General features: G+C 43.7%; 2 protein-coding genes and 2 long non-coding RNA genes across 6 annotated transcripts in view; 2 read left to right on the top strand and 2 right to left on the bottom strand.

The window, feature by feature from the left end:
• The window catches only part of LOC138973360 (leucine zipper protein 2-like), a 62,017-nt gene extending 52,573 nt beyond the window's left edge, over positions 1-9,444 (bottom strand). Inside the window, exons 1-2 of the mRNA XM_070346082.1 lie at positions 9,312-9,444; positions 8,218-8,325 (exon numbers count right to left, since the gene is read on the bottom strand). Coding sequence (XP_070202183.1) covers positions 8,218-8,325; positions 9,312-9,434 — 231 coding nt within the window. The 5' untranslated portion in view covers positions 9,435-9,444. The remainder of the gene's footprint in view (positions 1-8,217; positions 8,326-9,311) is intronic.
• LOC138973373 (uncharacterized) overlaps positions 1-20,384 on the top strand; it is a 458,327-nt gene that overhangs the window by 144,577 nt on the left and 293,366 nt on the right. The gene's annotated exons all lie outside the window — the stretch shown is intronic.
• The window catches only part of LOC138973367 (hemicentin-1-like), a 486,299-nt gene that overhangs the window by 241,354 nt on the left and 224,561 nt on the right, over positions 1-20,384 (bottom strand). The window lies entirely within an intron of this gene.
• On the top strand, positions 11,033-19,330 carry LOC138973359 (uncharacterized). Its single transcript, XR_011457986.1, has 3 exons — positions 11,033-11,463; positions 18,656-18,733; positions 19,120-19,330. It is a non-coding gene; the product is annotated as an uncharacterized lncRNA (long non-coding RNA).

Below are 20,384 nucleotides of genomic sequence, written 5' to 3'. Positions count from 1 at the left end.
AATTTTGTGTGTCTTTTATTTTCACGGGGCCAAAGAAATTGTCACTAGGCAGAGCCTTTTTCAGTTTTTGCCTCGAAAGGACCTACTAGTCTTTCTATCAACACATTTCCAAGGCTACTTCTGTACTTGTTGTTGGAAGTATCAAGTTGATTAAATTACTATATATTTCCTTTTTATTTTTCAAGCTTGACGAGGGTGCTCCAGCAGAACCTAGGGAGTGGGGTGATTTTCTGATTGAGGACTGCCCTGGACTGCTGTGTGCGGAGCTAACTGTTGATCCCGATTCATCAGGAACCGAAGATTTTAAAGATTAACTTAGTTTAACTGATGACAGGTGTTGTGTTTAATAAAAATTACTCAGAAAACTTTTGATTCTTTGCTTTGTTCTTATTTATTGTGTATGCAACAAAACAAAAAACACTAAAATAGGGAGAGGTGATAGAAAAGAAAGCACGCATCATCACTTTCATACCAAAACTTGATGACACTGTATGACAGGAAACTAATTTATTCACACACAAAAACCCAAAGAGCAGGCAGATGAATGCAGTCACAATGAATGAAGTATACGTCACTATGCATATGAGCACAGTTTAAAATTCACACAAGCATCAGAATATTTGCAGTACCAAAAAATGCACATGACAATGGAAAAGAAAACCATTATTCTGCTTCTGGACTTTTCACAGAGTTTGACAGGACAACATAACCAGTTCAGTTCCCAAATATAAGTGCTTGCACTCCACACATCAGTTCACCTGTACCCATACACTGAAAGTACTGAGGAAAGAGATCAGTATGGACTGCCAAATATGTCCAAAACATGCTAGCCATCTGAATACTGATTCAAGCTATGTCTACCAGATGCACATGCTGCATAAAGTGACTGTGAACATGAATACCTTCAGTCCTGAACCTAAGGAATATCATTCATAAGTTCATGGTACCTTGTCCACATCTGTGCACCCTGCATCTTTATTATTGACGCGTGAGTGAAGCTTATAAAGTCTTAAATGTTTCATCATCTCATCCACATTGCCATCTCTTGAGACGATACTTGCCGCTATGGCAGTAAGAGATGATTTCTCTGAAGATATATTAATATAGGCATCCTCTTCAATCCTTTTAATCAAAAATTTTAGTAATAAATTTTCATTTGATTAATATACTTACCCAACTCACATATAGCAATTAACCCTAGTTCAGTGCTGGTAACGCTGTACGCGTCCCCTTGGTAACAAGGAAGGCGCCTCTAAAAAAAGAGTGACATGAGACCCGTAAGGGTGTCTAAGCCAGCCCGGAAACGAGACTGCCTTCCGTATGCGCGCGCATACACCGCCATATGCATTCATTCTAAAGCGAAGCCCAACTCACTCCTTTTTTAGACCCAAACACCCACCACAGCGGGGAGGCGGGAGGGAATAAACGATGTGAGTTGGGTAAGTATATTAATCAAATGAAAATTTATTACTAAAATTTTTGATTAAATTACATATCTTACCCAACTCACATATAGCAGATTGCTACTATAGGTGGCGGGTATATAGTGAAATCATGAAATTAGAACCTGTTCCAAGGCTACCATAACCGGTAACGCGGAACTGCCGTCCTGTCCCAAGACGTCTCTGAGGGAGAGGTTAATAAAAACCTCCTCAGACCGCCCGTAAGCCGACTCCAGTACTTCAGCCAAACGGCCCGACCAGAGGACTGTCAAAGAGGAGGCCCAAGGCCTTGCCTCATACGGTGAGAGGCAAAACTGCCCTAACATCTCCAGACTGTGTTAATCACCTGTCTGATCAAAGTGGAGACTCACTTGGTTAAATAAACTTCCGCAATATCCTTACACCTTGCTGTGCTAAGTGATATCATAAAAGCTTCAGATTTTCTGACCCAATGCCGAGTCCGTGACAGGTACCTTCTGAGAGTCCTCACGGGACAAATAACCACATCAAGCTCCCCAGGAGCAAGAGTCCAGTGTAGCAGTCCATCTAGGTAAGGTTGACTTCAAAAAGTCATACCCCTACCAGAGTAGATAGACCTGTACCCACCCTAAAACAGTGTTTAACGTCATTTCCAACCGTTCAAGGTTAAATCAAGACGGAGACGAAAGATAAGGCAAATGGCCTTTAATTCAACGATCTAACAAGGTCCGTGAAAGTCAGAAAATTTTTCGAAAATCGAAATATTAAAAGAGCCAAACCTGACTCTAAAGGAGCCAAAATCTTGCTTCCTGAATTGAAAATACAATTGGAAGCTGGTTTTCCCCGTTTTCCGCATAAAAGCCTAGGTTGAATCACGATGGAGATGAAAGATAAGGCAAGTAACCTTTGATTCAATGATCTAACAAGATCCGTGCAAGTCGGAAAAAACTTCGAAACCCGAAACCCGAAAAGTTATAATTGACTAAACGTGACTCTTGCTTCATGAATTGAAAATGCAACTCGAAGCTTGTTTTCCATTTTTGCTTAAATGCCAGAAAATTTCGAAGCAACCCAAAAGCCATAGATCAGTCTTTCTTGAAAAAGATGTCCATATTCAAAATAGCCAGAAAGTATGCTTACTCCCACTTCTCACAGAAGCTACTAGAGTAAGCTTGGCCGTTTTCCGTGTAGATCCGCCAGGCTAGCCTTGAAACGGGTTAAAGCAACGCTGCACCAAGCCGTACCAAAGTGACAGAAATTACATAAAGTCTTAAAAATAAGACATGAAAGAAAAACGGAAACCCAGAATAGGTGGATCGCCACCTGCATTACACGTAGAGAAGAGGAGTTCATTCCGTAAGAAATAAGCGCTTCGTACCAAGCCAGTCTAAGTGACAAGCGAACAAACACGCCAAAACCCCTATAAAGACTCTGAACCAAATCCAGAGTTGAGGCGGAAGCCCCTAAGTATCCCAAGGATATCCTTACAGAAGACATCCGTGTAACTGGAATGTGAGAAAGCAAAGACGCCTTCTTGCCAGCCTTAAGAGGTCTGGAACCAAGATAGCAAAGACCCGTACTGTGCAACCAACAGGTCGCCAAAACGATCTATGAGAAAGATCCTGTGAAAGCGAGGGTATAGAGCCAAAAGCTAAAGTAGATAACAGCCAGCCTGAAGCTTTTCGTTTGGAAACAAACAACAGCCAAGGCCTGCCTTGCGCTTCCCTTTTACCGTGAGAGTCTCTTTGATAGATAAAAGCCCGCGTGCATAGAAGGGGTCTCAAAAAGAGACCTTTCAAACAAGAAAGAGATTAAAGCCTAGCCAAAAGAACAAAACTTTAAAGGCAGAGGCTTACCCTCAGGTAAAAAACCGGCAAAGTTAACTCCTTTGTATCTGCGTCCTGTCAGACCACAAAGATATCCAGTTAGAACGTAACCACCCAGGCGAGAGTAAAAGCGCGTTTTGTTCAAACGAGCCCATCATAAAAACCCGAAGCCACAAACTCCCCGAGCTAGGAGATCCTGATCTTACAGACACTTTCTCCTAGCTATCAAAATCCAGATGGATTTTAGCCAAACCCGAGGGCGGTTCCGTAGAACAAAAACAGAGAACCTAAGTTCTTAAGTTTGGAGTTAACCGAAGCCTACAGAAAGCGCTCCGCGAGTGACACGCTCTTAAGCGTAAGACACAAGCTAAAGCAACACCGCCGCAGGTATAAAGTCGAACATTGTCTACACAGGTAGTGGTGACAAAGAAGACTCGCTTGTGAAACCTCCACAAGAACAAAAAGACCCCGCCAGGGGATCTAAGAACTTAACACTCAAAGATTCTCCTCAGAAGGCTCAAATCAACTTCAAAATGCCGCGAACAGCGACACAGCTGAAGTATAAGCCTCCCCTCGTTCAAAAGCATCATAACAATCATCGAAATGATGAGAACCAGTCACCAATCCCGATAAGGCAATACTTGCCAAAAATCGGAAAAGTTTTGAAAAATTCAACACCGGAACTCCATGACCAAAACTCCATCCACCTGTCTCCTTCCAGCGGGAAAACTGGAAAAGGAAGTGGACACAGCCTGAATAACAGCAAAGGAACCGCAGCGACGGAACCGACAGCCAAAGGCTGAAAGGTGCCGACTACCAACACCCCAGTGTTAACGGTAGAAGGCTATCCCATCCTGTACCGGAAGCCACAGCCACAAAAGCGGAAGCGAAACCGGCCGTGGATTAGTAAACATCAGAACCCACAGGTAGCATAAAAACACACAGGACGATCCCGTTGTCCTCAAACCATTTCAGCTGCGAGCACCACTGCACTTGCTAACATGAAACGGAACCTAAAATCAGGGCTCTTCAGTAATGCGTAAGCACCTTTATCTGAACAGCCATCAAGCACAACCGTGCAATCCGGATCGCGGAAGCTGACTCCCTGTTTGACTTAACTGTCCAACAAAGAACCAGCCCTACCGTTCGCTACCTGCCCCCCAATCCTGTCAAAACCTAAATGCCGTTTTCCACTGACCAGGCCACTGCGCTGGACAACTTAAACGGCAAGTTAAGCTGGGTGTCATCCACCACCGTGGACACACCCTCACAATCCTCTCCTTCCTACTTGGTTACAAAGTTAGGAAGGTGACCCCCAGAGAGACTTGCATGGTCAATCCAAGAATCACTCAGACCAACAACCTCCTGCCCCCAGGGCGGAAGCTTACGTTGCCCAGCCACGAAAATGCGTGCCACATTCCTCCTGCGAACGTACACCACTTTCACCGGAGAACCCGGCTACACGCGGCCAATTGCCAACTCCAGGGCAATGGACAACAAATCCAGGAAGCTGAAGCGAACATCCTGTTCCTCCGAACTTCCAGAAGTCGGAACCAGATAGAGGTGGAGTAAGTTACCCCTTTGTTCTCAACCACCCCTTCCGGTCAAAACTTAAATGCCGTTTTCCGCCGCCCACGTCACTGCGCTGGACAACTTGAACGGCAAGTTAAGCTGGGTGTCGTCCATCCCCGTGGACGCACTCGTTATCCTTTCCTTCATGCTCGCAATGGCAATCAGGAAGGTGACCCCCGGAAAGACGCTCCCGGCCAAGCCGTTCGCGGTCGATCCCAGAATCACCAACTTCCACAATACCTAAATGCCGTTTTCCGCTGCCCACGTCACTGCGCTGGACAACTTGAACGGCAAGTAAGCTGGGAGTCGTCCACCACTGTGGACGCACCCTCGTTAACCTCTCCTTCATGCTCGCAATCAGGAAGGTGACACCCAGAAAGACACTCCTGGTCGATCCAAGCACCACCTAGTTTCGCACACAGTGCCTAAATGCCGTTTTCCGCTGCCCACGTCACTGCGCTGGACAACTTGAACGGCAAGTAAGCTGGGAGTCGTCCACCACCGTGGACGCACCCTCGTTAACCTCTCCTTCATGCTCGCAATCGCAATCAGGAAGGTGACACCCAGAAAGACACTCCTGGTCGATCCAAGCACCACCTAGCTTTGCACACAGTAAACCAGTCGTCTTGCACTACCATGCAATCCGAAAGCTGACTCCCGTACTGACACCATTGTCTAGCAGAGAACCAGCTTTACTGTCTACCCCCCGCCCAGAGGGCGGGGTCGGAAGCCACACACACTCGCCCCCGTCCCCAGACTGAGCAGAGTGCAGTGGAACTTCCTTACGTGTACCAGGGCTCTTACTCCCCACTGAAAGGCCGCCAAAGCGGGTTGAGTCAGCCGAGAGATAAGAACTTTCGCCCGGCCGCCATGCGCCTGAGGCTACTCGCTCCTGACCACGTGCCGAGTTTTGGCCGGAGAACCCGGTTACTAACTCAGCAGACATACCTTGTGTACGAGACGGAACGCCGGAATGCGAACCCAAAAGCGGACACGGCACAATCTCCTCATCCTGAGAGGCATGCACCTCCGCTCTCGTGACTGTAGTGGCAGGAGACGAGCGCACGCTGGCAAGCGAAGAGACGCCAGCCACACCCGAGGGAAGAGAACGAAGCTCCGCTCTCGTCGAAGTAATCTCGGCCGCTAAAGTAGACACCTGCGAACTAAGAGATAACAACAAAGCAGCAACATCAGCGGATGCCAACCCCGGCACCACAGGGGGAGAATCCCCCTTAGCAGGTTTATTCACGTGAGCGGTCTTGTCAACCGGCTTAGCCGACAAAATGGCCGCTGTCTGTCTACCGGCTTAGCGGGCAAATCAACAAACACATCAAAAGATTTTTTGCAAGAGTATCTTCACCAGAAACGGATTGTTTAGTCTTCCTAGAAGATTCTTTAGAAGAAGTGGGCGCAGCAGCTACCTTTTAGGCGTACACCACTTCTTGGCATTGTCGGCCATGACACAACAAAGACTCACGAAAAAATTGTGAAAAAATTGTGCAAGTCCAAAAAGCGGCCAACAACGCTGCCAAAATCAAGAATAAACAAGAACGACCTCACCTCAACAGCAGTAGAGAAGTCCAGATGCAAGAAGATACCAAGAGGAACAACAAAGTCAAAAGACTAAGTCAAAACGGCTGAAACAGCCGGAGCGTACATCAAATGCGACCAGTCTCACTGGCGCTGAGCTTTGGAATGAATTGCATATGGCGGTGTATGCGCGCGCATACGGAAGGCAGTCTCGTTTCCGGGCTGGCTTAGACACCCTTACGGGTCTCATGTCACTCTTTTTTTAGAGGCGCCTTCCTTGTTACCAAGGGGACGCGTACAGCGTTACCAGCACTGAACTAGGGTTAATTGCTATATGTGAGTTGGGTAAGATATGTAATTTAATAGCGTTGATGACCAGGTCTCTGAAGGTTGCATTGCTTAGCCGGGTGTTCCTCTCAGCGTCACAGCAGTCTCCCTCAACCAGTCCGTCTAAAACTGCAACTGCATCAGACTGGGCGTCACTGTTGTCAATGCAATGCTCACTGGCTGAAACAGAGAATGATAACATACAACTTAATGAATGCAGTCAGGTAAATTTCAACATCAGAATACACAGCACAATTCATGTTTACTGCACAATTCATGTTTACTGCTCATCATGTAAAAAGTAAAATGAACATGTTCTGTAAGTATGCAGGTTCCCAAACAGATGTCTACTATAACAGAAATCCCCATTCACAAATTCCTACTTCACTGCTTTCAGGAGATGCATTAATCTGTTGGGCTTCAAGGTCCACTGATAACACGGTTTTACTGTGATTGGTATGTTAAATTGGTATTCCATGTAATACTATAATAACTTACATTTTTATTTTATTAGGGTAGGTGTTTCAGTTAGATATATATTATTATGATAATAATTATGAACCACATACGCACACGCGAAGATATATATGGAGTCTTACCTTTCAAATGTGGCTTGTTGTGCTTCTTGGTGACATGTCTTCTGAAACTGCTGATAGAGGCATAACTATTAACTGTTGGTGCAACCGGGACACTTGAAATTCTTCGCAGACGAACGTTGACGCTTTGCAGGAGGCGGAAGAACCGTTTCGCTTGCGATTTCGTCACTTTCAGGTTCAGAACCGCTTTCACTCGACTCCACATCATCCTCCGTAAATTCTCCAAAAATGTACTCCAGTGGCAAGTCGTCCCACTTCAGAAAATCCTCTTTTGTCGACATCCTTTATCCCACAACAAGCGCTAAAATGTAAACAGGAAGCCGAACAGAATCGGTTAAATTGTATCTCCGGCAGAGAAGAGCTCTGCAAGGGACGGTATTTCACTACCGCGGACAGTTCGTGGCATACGCAGTTACCTTTTCCTGCGGTAGGCGACCATCCTCGCAGGCGGAGTGAAGGAGTTTCCTATCTATCTAATATAGGTCTATGATTTCAGAAACTCCACAACGTATTGCCTTTAAACTTTCGGTAATTTGTGATAACACATGTTCCGTTTTAGCTGTTAGATTTATAGTCAATTTTAACACAGAAACCATCCTTTTTGTGAATTTGATTTTGGGAGTGTCTCTGTTGAAGGTTCAACGTACTATACAGACAATGCCTGCTGTCAAATCAATCTGTTTGTTGAATATAGTAGGAGAACGGACAGCCTTTCTTTTCATATTCACGTTAATAATTGATTTTATAATAAACGGTCTCATCACAGAGATATGCACTCAAACGTATCAGCCAAGTTTTGTACGACGTGTAGTATACAATGGACATATTTCACTGGCTATGTGCTCGAGTAGAAGTTACTGTGGTAACAAGAAGCGCATGTCTTGTTACCGGAACACAGCATCAACTATTTCACAATTTTACTTCTTTAAACAATTTATCACCAACCTGCCCTGCAGTCTTGGGAGCATTAATCCTGACTGGTGGAGAATTTAGGTTATCCCCCTTTGCTCTGGTGTCAGTTCCTTCGCTATTGTCATGCACATCTGCAGAAACCTGTGACATAAAAAGTTATGCTGTGTGGAAAACTCACAATAAAGTATACTCTACCACAAACGCAGCACCTTAAGACAGGTTCAACAGCTACACAACTGAGGCAATTTAAAAATATCATTTGATATGGTCTTTTATTGATTTGTCAGTCATAGAATGATTTACAGTTCTGAGAATCTTATGGAGGATGTCGGCCAAGAGACAACTTAGCACACACACGCATACATGCACGCACACACACACACACACACAGGCCATACAACCCAAACGCCCTATTAATCTACAATAGTGAACGTGTCAGCCAGTTTAAAAACTGATACAGTTTCGAAAAAAAGTACAAACCTTAACTGACACGGACACTGCAAGAAGGTTGATACAAAGTCAGCACAAATAAGCCCAGCTAAAAATCAACTTGCTGGTACCTTTGACTGGTTGTACATTATGTTTCCAGTGCATTTAACTTTTTCACGCCAACATTTAATTTACTTAGAATTTATATTGCTTTTTAAGATTAAATGCAGGCAAACATGCACTCTTATGTATAGTCTTGACTTAGCCGCCTAAATATGATTTTTTTGTCGGACTCTGACGTCACATAGCTTAAAAAGGAAAATTCAATGTTCAATCGATACATAATCCATTATTCCACTCTGTTAGGGAATGTAATCTTCATTGCAATATAAAAGAAATATTTCACTAAAAACCAGAAATGTAAAGTAGCAAGGGATGTTGCAACCTTTCACCTCCCTCACCCATGTCAGAGAGGAAGAGTGCTTGGAGCACGAGTAGAAGTTACTGCGGTAAATAGAAGACAGTGCATGTCAATTGCTACTGGAACACAGCATAACTACAGACAGTTAAGTTATCCGTTTTTAGATCACAGGTGCATATATATAGACCTATACCTCCTGGGGTTAGGAAACTGTAAGGTTCAGAATAGTACCTGCAATTAAAACAACTAAATATGTCTTCAAACGGTTACCACCAACCTGCCCTGCAGTCAGGGAAGCAGTACTGATGCCTGGTGTAGACTGTGGGGGTTCCCCTGAAGCTCCACTACTGGTGGTAACCCTAGTGTTTGATCTAAGTGTGACTACGTCCTGGTCGTGCATATCTACAGGGACCAGCTATAAGACAAAACGTTATGCCATGTTCAAAACTCACAATAAAGCGTTCTCTCCCACATGTGCAGTTGTCGATTTGACAAGTTAAAAAGCCCCATAAACGAGGCAATTGTGGAACATAATATTTACAGTTTTGACTTATTTACTGTTCAGTCGTAATTCTCCCCCTCCCCCCTCTCCCAGTTGTTCATATATCAACAATAATGAGCACGTCTGCCATTTTAAAAAATGGTGTAAATTTTTAACAAGTAATAAGCCTTGACTCACATAAATACTATCTTTCACCTCGCTCTCCCAGGTCAAAGAGGAAGAGTGTTCCATGCTGCTGCATGAGCAGAAGTTACTGCGGTAAATAAGATGTACAGGTCTTGTTACCTGAACATCACATAACTACGGACAGTAGTTGGTTTTTATTATTCAGGGGTAAAGGCTGAATGTTTCCGAGAGGAAAATTGTTGCAGACAAGAATCAAATATTCAATGATGCCAAAAGACCCTGAAAAGCAAAAAACCAAAGGGAGCAAAATCAACAAAACAAGAGCAAAAAACACCAACCGTCTGCTTGGGAGAACCATGAGAGAGAGTATCTGTCTGCGGATCTTCTAGGTTTTCTGGCTTTGCCAGCAAGGCCTTTATTTCAGTTTCATCTGCAGGGCCAGCTTCTGGGGAGGATTTTTGGTTCCCTTGTTTATTATTCTCTCTGTTACGCTCAGGCACCAAGACGGCATCGAGCTGACCTTTCCCCTCATCTTTGTTGGGTCTTTTTGACCTGCAATAGTAACAAGAAGGAAATAATCCTGCTCTGAGCACTAATCTACAACCACTGTCTAACGTTATCATGACTATACATATACATGCATGTACTTACAACCTCAACTCACCCCCTTCTTTCAGCTTACTGCGGCTATGATCCATTTCTCTGTATTTCATATACTAGCTGTACCCTTTGTTTGTAAACCTATTCACTACTGTATTGAAAGTTGGAACCCACCTGGAATGAATATTTCAATCTTCTTGGATATCAAAAGTTTAATGCAAGTGTTTTCTTTTTCTTTTTCTGCGTTCCCATTCAATGCAAGTGTTTCTAAAGCTGAAATAAATGTCATAGAGTAGGCAAAGAAAGAGCACTCTTTTTGAGAGTTTGATAGAATAGCTTCCACAGAGTTATACTTCTGTTGTTTGTGTTACGTGACTACTTTTTGATTACAACACCAGAGATATAAGTAACACTCTGAAGGGACAGTACACTTTCATTTAATCAATTAACATACTTTTGATGCGTTTTCGAGCGAATTGTGTCATGTGTGACTGACTATAAGGGTTTAACGTCCTCTTAGACCAACTGGTCTATATTGGGACAGGTATTGGTAATACGTTGAAGATATGGTGTGATACTTTGATTCGAACAAGCCCGCTGTGGCTGTCTTCTTCGACACACCAGCATTGGGTTTGTCTCGTCAAAGTACACATTTTTCTACAATTGTTGCAAATTCCTGTGTATGAATTTGATTTCACCCGCCCGATGCGCCCAAACGATCTTTCGATAATAACTTGGTTGCATTTGACCATTGTAGAAACAAGTCGTCTCGCACGTCACGCCTGGTGTCCTATTTTTAGCTTCAACGCCATGCCCAAACATAACTTGTGCATACTGTTTCAGGGGATGGATAATTCTACTCTGACATAGTAAAATATTCGATGTCGTTAATCGCGATTGAATGAGATTCAAGTTGAGTCTGTAAAGCAAGTTTAATGAGATGTTCTGATAGATCTGCAAGTGGTGTCCGAAAATTTGCGATACGTGTGAGCACATTGCAGAACTATTTTCTGGCAAACTTGCGATCTTTCAACCCATTCGCGCATGAATATAAGGGAGTCCCTGCGGGGGTTACACGGTGCAAATGTGTTTTCGTACAATCGAGCACGCGGTTAGACGCAGGAAAACTTTGTTGTTGCGGGGTCCGCGCCAAAGTTGACGACAGACGTGCGAGACGGTACATGTGATCACAACCTTTGAGGTAAGTTTGAGCTTTACGACGGCTCTATTTTTATTATTTAGCGTGTAGAACTTAAACCACTAATATGATTTTGTCATGTTTACAAACTGAATTCGAAAAAAAATGCCTTTCTGTCAGAAAAACGCAACCAAGTGGCAAATTCAAGGGTAGAGTAGATCTAGGTACAGTCCAACGTGAAAAGAAGTTTTCGTTTTTTATGATTGTTTTGAACCTCTTGTTAGTTTATTTTCTATTTTCTTAAATTATAAATTTTAATAATAAATTTTAATTTGATTATATACTTACCCAACTCACATAAATGCAATTTACTTCAGTCTAGTGCTAGGACGCTGAATCATCACCTTGGTAACAAGGGGAGGTAACCCTAAAAAAAAGAGCGACCTTGACCCTTTAATATAACGAAGTCTCGCGTGACTTCCTGACCTTGCCGCCATCTTTGAATCATACTCATACGATCGAAAGCGAACAGAAAAACCCCTCTTTTTTTAGGAAACCACAAAACCCTCAAAAGCGGGGCAGGTGGGAGGGTATTCACTATGTGAGTTGGGTAAGTATATAATCAAATTAAAATTTATTATTAAAATTTATAATTAAATTACATTCTTATCCCAACTCACATAAATGCAGATTGCTAATAAAGGCGGTGGGCTGCTCAATCTATAAGCTAGGCAAAAAAATATACCCAGCTGCAACCATTGCTGGAAGCGCGTTAGAACCGTAACGCCGCGCGCTGCAAAAGCCACGCAGGTAAAGGTTGATAGAGAGCTCCTACGATATCCAGTAGAAGTCAGGGACCTCGGGATATCCTACTAATTTGAACACCAACGTAGATAAGACCCTGTCTACCCTTGTGATCAAAAACGATAAGAGTAGTTTTGCTTATGAACCTTCAAACCTCCTGTAAAGGACAGGAAGGAGCATAATGAGATAACTGATCAGATTCATAACAATGGATCGCCTATGGCAAGAATCTTAGAAAGAGGAAAACTATAAAAACCATCAGAGATGGTTGTCCTAGTTGTTGATGCCTGACAAAAAGTCTGGACGGAAACAGAGTGAGGTAGAGAGCCTCTATTGAAACCTACATAACGCTGTAAGCCAAAGAGTGTGTGAATCTCGCTACCTCTGCGCGCTGCAGCTAGGAGAAAAGGAAGAACGTTTCACGTAAAGTTTATGAAGGCTAGCAGAATGCAGCGGTTCAAAACATGTGGAGCATTAAAACTCCGAAACCAAAAGACCCGGACTTGTCTTGATGTGGTCTTTTGTATTGAACCCTATCCAGTATATGGTCTCTCTGAGAAAGAGACCCGTCATCTTATGATGCGAGCTAAACAAGTCACACTGACAAGATTAGGGAGAAGCATAGCCTAATTCACGCAAGGCCAGAAATAGGCCCATGTTCTAACAAACCGTCTGGACAGAGCTCAAAAGAGAATAGTCCAAGATACAAAATACACTCCCCCCCCCCCTTTTTCCTTCACCTTACTGCCTTATCTCAAAAGGCTAACAAGTGAGGAGGAAGGACCCGTTTGCGGGAGTGTGACAGAATGCCACTGATCCTTTCAAATAAAAGGATGAAGCTCTGATAGGAAAACAAGCCCAGAGAATACAACCATTGTCCTCGATGGCTAAGGGAGTGGTGTCAGAGAGAGCAAAGTACCCATCTCCCTACACCGTGGCTTGAAATAAAGAGGGCGAACTTCTGTTAACCGGAAATGAATGCCTCGCGGGAGCAAAGCGCCACTGAGTTCGAGTGTGAGTAAACAGCAGTACAATAGCTGAAGCCATAAGGCCACAGCTTGAAAGTTAGAAAGAATGCCTGAAAGGCCCATATTCAAAAACGGTCACCCGTCCCGGTAGCAACCGAGACCGATGACGCTTAACCTCGGTGGTCAGAACGAGACCGAATTACGGCCTTTGCTGAAAAACAAAAAAGACTAAGCCGAGGCTACAAAGATGAGGGTAAATTTTCCCTATTGCAAAATCAGGAGTGAAACGTAAGGAGTATTGAAAACCTGATTGCATGCTAGTACTGTGATAGCCCAGCCCGCAATTGGGAAAGACACGCGAGGGTATCAGTAACCCGATACGCTCTTAGACTAAGCTCCCATCCCGAGAGAGGGGTGCGTGAGCGTCTTCAAATTTCAGTTTCCCGATGACCGTAACATTAGAGGCATTACATGAAGTCAGTTCAAAAAACCTTGAGAAAATAATCTCAAAGCAAGAGAACTGGCCTAGGGATAGAATACGGCTTCCGTATAAAACCAAGGTTTCCTTAACTGGAAAATCAAGTACTAGAAACCTAAAGTTGGGAAAAATCGCTGAGGGGAAGGTAAGCTGTACCCTCCCTCTGCCCTTTGAGCGAAATTGGCTCAGCCTAAATTGACGCTTAGAAAGCGTGCAGAAAGACCTGAGAAAGTACCCAAAGCTGAATCCCTGAAATGAAAAACCAAGATTCAACCCGATTCGGATAAACAGAGGGGAAGGCGCGGTAAAACCGGGCGCCTGTATGCCATACTGTGACACGTGTGACGTCACTTCGACGGCCTAGCCGAGAAGGCTAAAGAATCTAACAGGGCGAACAAATGCGTACCATTCTGCGATGTAGGAGAAAACTCCTAGCACATTGCAAATTTAAGAAAAATCCAGGGGCCGTCGCAGTGAAGGCTACAACGAGAGTGTAGCCTGTTAACTCGCGGGAGAAAGCCCTGCAAGGCGTAATGCCAAAGTAGAAACACTGACCTCAAGGAATGTGATTCTATTCCTTGCTGGCAAAACATAAACAACTGACCGTCTTTTGCGTGTGGGAGAAAAACCACCCCAATGCTCAAGACTTCTGTGCCAAACCTAAGTTTAGCCACATGATGATGATTTAGTTCTTTCCGTAACCTCTCAGAAAGAAAAGCTGAAACTAAGGAATTTCTGCGAGTCCTTTGTGCTGCGCAACGAAAGTCGCCACAAGAGGTAGGCTTAGCCGGAAAAAACCCGACTGAGAGGCTACGAACAGTAGCTCAGCAAGCCTAATAGAGATTTTGAGTCAGAACGTGAGCCAAAAATTTTGACATGTTCTGGCGATTTGTCGGAACCCAAAGCTTATGACTCTAAAGAGAAAGCGCGATTCCGTAAACCGTAAAAGCCGAGATTGTTTTAACAGCTTGCCTTGTTTCTCCGCCACTGAGGCGAAAAACTAGCGGCCTTAGCAGCTTCACCCGAGAAGGTGAAAAATAAGAGATATGCCGCACCATAGATGGGCGTACATACCACAAAGCTGCCTAAGGCAGAGGGTCTAACTCTAAGTGTGTTTGCTTAGCTTCGTTATCTTGCCTAATTAGAGGCAAAAGTGGCAAGCTGAAGCAGTTCACGGCCCCTCCCAGAAGATGGGGAGGGATGCACCGTAGCATAAACGTGCGAACACCCCCCTGATGAGCCACAAAAGGCAAAGAGCGGAGTTGATCCGCCTCTTACTTGTAACCTGAGCCACGCGATGGCTGACCAGACAAGCAAACCTCTGTGAAAGGAAAAGATTAAAGTGACTCAAAAGTGTCTTTAAATCTTAGATCCTAGAGGGAAAAGAGAACCTGCACACGTGCACGGACTGTGCAATAAAAGCGCTGGGAGGCTCCGCTGCTCAGTAGACTTTAGCCAAAGCGGCTAGAAGCGTCATAGTCTCCCGTGCGTCACGACAAAACTCGAAGTTGACAAGCGCAGAGAAGATAACACGCAAGAAAAATCTTTGCAAAGTTTCCGAACTCGAAAAGATCATGTGCTTATTCCCTCAGAGCAAGAGAGAGGACTCAGTATAACGTACTGTTATACTGTAGCCGCCCTCCCTAACAGAAAAGTGACATCTTTCTCTACCGCATCGCCACCAAACTTGAATGAGTCTAATGCCAACGCGATAGATCTCGACAGAGATCTCTGCAACGTCTCATAGAGAGACAATAACTCGAGCAAGCGTAAGCCAGTCTCCTCCAAAGACAAAACAGAATTCTCCGTAAACGGGACTACTCTGTCTCTGCTGTATCCAACTTGCCGACTGCAAGCTCCGGTGTGACCGGAAGAGTGGAATGAGGCAAGGCAAACGAGTCAACCAAGTTGACTGAGTTATGCTGCAGTGTAAACTTCTTAGTCGAACCAGCAGGCAAAGCTGAGGCTAAACACAAAGAAGCAAGGTAAGGCTGCGCTGAAACAGGAGCCAGACCAAGAGCTGTTAACAGCAGTACAGCGTGAAACGCACCGCCATGCTGAACAGTAGCTAGCTTAGAAAGCTCAAACGCTACCAACGGGAATTCCCGAAAACAGAACTGCTGCTTCTCAGAACAGAAACGGAAATCCCCGAAAGCGGAAGGAGGTTGGGCAAACAAACCAACAGGTGTTGCACCACACTCCTCGAAATACCGTGAAACAACTTCCGCCGCCAAAGCCAGTGCTTGCGGAAGTTTAACCGGTATACGGAAGTCGGCATCTTCGTCATCCTGAACGGAAGCACCGAAATCCGACTGAAAATCCCGCACATCCGTGCAACCAGGCAACGCACTTCCGCCCTGACCACAATAGTCAGGCAAAAGCGTCACCCGGAAGGGACGACACGCGAGGGATACGATACTCAAGCGGTGTGTCCCTAGGGACTGCTTCCGCCCCAGCGGGCGGAAGCGGGGAACACTGTGAAGCCACACCGACCGGACGCAATGCGGTGGGTGACAACACCAAGCGGTGTGTCCCTAGGGACTGCTTCCGCCACAGTGGGAGGAAGCGGGGAATGCTGAGCAGCCACACCCATTGTGGTGAGTGACCAACCAGTCCCCTGTTCGATCAGAGATCGAACACGTATCTGGGCTCTCCCCCTGTGCTATCCGCTCAAGCTTACGGAGCGGCCTCACACAGGGACGGCTTTCACACACGCGGCGTACCAACGTGGCTACTCTCTCCAGTATACGATCTTCGCTTTGGCCGGAGAACCCGGCTACTAACGAAGAATAAATACCTTGATCGTTAACAGGCCGACCACCAGAAGAGGCCTGAGAACGCAGAAGAGAAAAACCGTCACTGCCATCAAAAGACGCATGCACGTCAGCGGACGTGACTGTGGCCAAAGGAGGAACACGCACCCTGCCCAGGGAACGGGAATCCCCGATACCAGGAGGAAAAGACAGCAGTACTGCCTTGGTCGACGAAAATTCTGCTGAAAGTGCTGAAATCTGGGCGCTCAGAGAGCGCAAAAAGGCACAAACATCTAGCTATATCACCAACAGAGCTAGAACCTGAAGCAACTGTAATTGATACTAAGACAATTTTGGCATGGGTAAAAAAACAGGCATGTCAACAGTAGCTCATTGAGCGCAAAAACACAGAGACATCTTGCTTATTACTAACAGAGCTAGAACCTGAAGCGACTGTAATAGATTCCGAAGGCAATTTTGGCATGGAAAATTCAGGCATGTCAATAACAACATCGAAAGAAGATTTGACAAGAGATCTGAGACGTTAATCACAGCAAGACTCGCAGAGGCTTTCGATTTACGGGGAGGCTTATTTGACAGGAGAAGGCTCCGCCACTGGCTTAGAGTTTTCTTTTACCACTAACCGACATGGTGGGTGAAAAGTGTAAACAACAGCTAAGCGCTGGCAAAACCTAAGTCAAACTATCAATGAAAATATCAAAATAGCTCACCCCAAACACACGTAGAGAGCAGAGGAACGTGCACGAGTACCAAGGTGTGGGTCTGACACAAGCAGCATCAGACAAAAACGGCTGAAAAGCCGGAGCGAAAACAAACACGTCCGTGTTCACTGGGCGCTGAAGAGAGTATGATTTAAAGATGGCGGCAAGGTCAGGAAGTCACGCGAGTCTTCGTTATTTTAAAGGGTCAAGGTCGCTCTTTTTTTTACCTCCCCTTGTTACCAAGGTGACGATTCAGCGTCCTAGCACTAGACTGAAGTAAATTGCATTTATGTGAGTTGGGATAAGAATGTAATTTAATGAAGATTAGATCATGTGGTTCAGGTTCATTTGTTTTGTTGAGAATCTCAAGAAATAGCGTTTGAATCTCTCATCATAGCCAGAGCTGTCTCGTTCGTATAGCAGACGCCATATTGCTGCTTTTCCGCATGCGGTGTCAGCGATGCGTGCGGGACAGAAATTATGACAGATACTATCTGGCATTTTCATTCGCACTGGAGCAGATTTTACACAGCGTGTAGTCATTTTTACATTTAGTCAAGTTTTGACTAAATGTTTTAACATAGAGGGGGAATCTAAACAAGGGTCGTGGTGTATATATATGTGTGTGTGTCTGTCTGTGCGTGTGTGTGTGTAGAGCGATTCAGAGTAAACTACTGGACCGATCTTTATGACATTTTACATGAGAGTTCCTGGGCATGATATCCCCAGACGTTTTTTTCATTTTTTGGATAAATGTCTTTGATGACGTCATATCCGGCTTTTTGTAAAAGTTGAAGCGGCTCTGTCACACCCTAATTTTTCAATCAAAGCAAAGCAATCTTCGACGAAGGCCGGACTTTGTGTTGCATTTCAGCTTGGAGGCTTAAAAATTAATTAATGACTTTGGTCATTAAAAATCTAAAAATTGTAATTAAAATTTATTTTTTTATAAAACGATCCAAAACTACGTTCATTTTATTCTTCATCCTATTCTGATCCAAAAACATATAAATATGTTATATTCGGATTAAAAACAAGCTCTGAAAATCAAAAATATAAAAATTATGATTAAAATAAAATTTCCAAAATCGATTTAAAAACAATTCCATCTTATTCCTTGTCGGTTCCTGATTCCAAAAACATATAGATATGATATGTTTGGATTAAAAACACGCTCAGAAAGTTAAAACAAAGAGAGGTGCAGCAAAGCGTGCTTATGCAGCACAGCGAAACCACTACCGCCCTAAACAGGCTCGTCAGTTTCACTGCGGTCATTGTTAAAAAATGCAGTGCGTTCAGTTTCATTCTGTGAGTTCCACAGCTTGACTAAATGTAGTAATTTCGCCTTACGCGACTTGTTGTTTCTTTGTGTTACGAGGATGTGTTCAGGACAGAACCACTCTGGTTTCCAATGTGTGTATCTTGGGATCTTGACGGTTGTAACATGCACTGTTATGTACCTCAATGTGCGATGTAAAGCTGTGGTAGCAATTAAAATATCTGACTCCAACTGTTGCATACTTTTTTCAGATGCCAGGATGCTGCTAATGCTCCTATCCTTTCTGCCAGTCCAGTCAATGCTGATCAAGGAGCAGATCAGAGAAACCGGTACGTTTTTACTGTAAATAATTGTTTTAACATGTTTTTCATTAATCTTAATCTTATTATACTGGAATGTCTTTGCTTGCATGCAGTCATTTTTTTAATTTTCTGTATCCATACTGATTTGTGGAGACATTCCTAGCAAAGTCTTTCCATGGCATGGTAAGTGCAGGTTACATATGGAATCAATTACATTTATACATGTATTTCAAGTACCAAATTACCCCTAGTTGGTATGAATGGAGAGCTTCAGTTGTCTGCTTTTCTGAGGTAGACATTTCCAAGTTTATTGGTGTCACTTGCTCCTTGTATTTTTAATTCATGATGTAAACCTTTTCAGTTACTATTTTTAATTTTTCTATTTTAAGAAAGGTTCATTTGTTTGTCCACAGATTGACACACTGGATGGGAATGGGGTGGTTGTCCGTTTCCTTAGGAAACAAGGATCATCGTTTGTGTGGCCTGCTGTGGAGGAGATATTTTTTGTGAAGTTTGAGGAAGTAGTTGAGGTGCTGCCTGTCCCAACTCTTGACAGGCGTGGCAGACACACATTTCAATAAAAAGTTGTTTCGTTTTGACTGAAATAAACCCATGGTTAACTGATATTGGTGTCTGTGTTTGTTTGCGGTGTCCATGGTTACACGCGAGACGTTCTGTGTCATTTGATGAATATCTGTATGTATTACCAAGATTTTTCAAAGTATGTCCATATTCCTGTTTTAAGTATTCATGGGGATTCTTTAAATCATACAATTTTGCAGATAGCAATATCTGATCACTTGCTGGAAAGGTTTTCTGTAAATGATGAAATGGTTGATCTGGCGTCCTCATAGTAATCCCCCCATTATGTAAGTGTATGGTATATTTTGAAACTTCTGGTACTTCTATGAAGCAATTTCTATTGTATCTCATTGGAAATTGCATGATAATCACTTGTATTTTTTATGATAAGAGTACAAATGTGCCTCTAATGGTGTCCTGTGTTACACGCGAGACGAGGCAACCTTCAACACATTATCTTAAATTACAACATTTCCAAAAGTTTATCTTGCTTTTCAAAACCTTGTGTTGGAAAGTTGAGATGTTAAACAAACCCAACACACCAAAATATTTCAATTTTGACTAACTTTATTTTTGGGCACTCAAGTCACACATCTGACCAGTTTTCAGGAGAGTGACCCATATACTTGCCCAAACAAGTTTTGTCACAGTCTTTAAATAATGGCATAATACACAAATGTGTGTGTTTTCTTATACCTCAGACACCTGGTAATTAAACTATGGTCACAGGATTCCTAGTGCTTGCACCTGTTGGCATGTAGAGAGATTTAAGAGAGGCCTACTGACAAGGGTGTAAATGTAACATACATACTGAGAATACTTGAAAATGACAATACATTTGTTTAAGAGACTGAAGATAACTTATTAGTGCTTAAGAACAACCAGCAAGACCAAACCTTCATTTCATAATGAAAATAAGCACACTGAATGACAAAATGTACCTCAGAAGGACCACTGTTTGGTAAATGTTGGTGTAAATGTAACATACATCGCCTTGGGATTTTACTGAGACCATATGCAGCACATAATAATGCTAAAAACAACACATACCAGTCTGTTCAGGGTTTATGAGCTAAATAAAAGAGAAATTACCCAT

This window comes from Littorina saxatilis, linkage group LG8 (assembly GCF_037325665.1).
Source record: "Littorina saxatilis isolate snail1 linkage group LG8, US_GU_Lsax_2.0, whole genome shotgun sequence".
Taxonomy (NCBI): domain Eukaryota; kingdom Metazoa; phylum Mollusca; class Gastropoda; order Littorinimorpha; family Littorinidae; genus Littorina; species Littorina saxatilis.
Note: the sequence above shows the minus strand (reverse complement) of the source record. Positions and strands in the feature narration are given on the sequence as shown.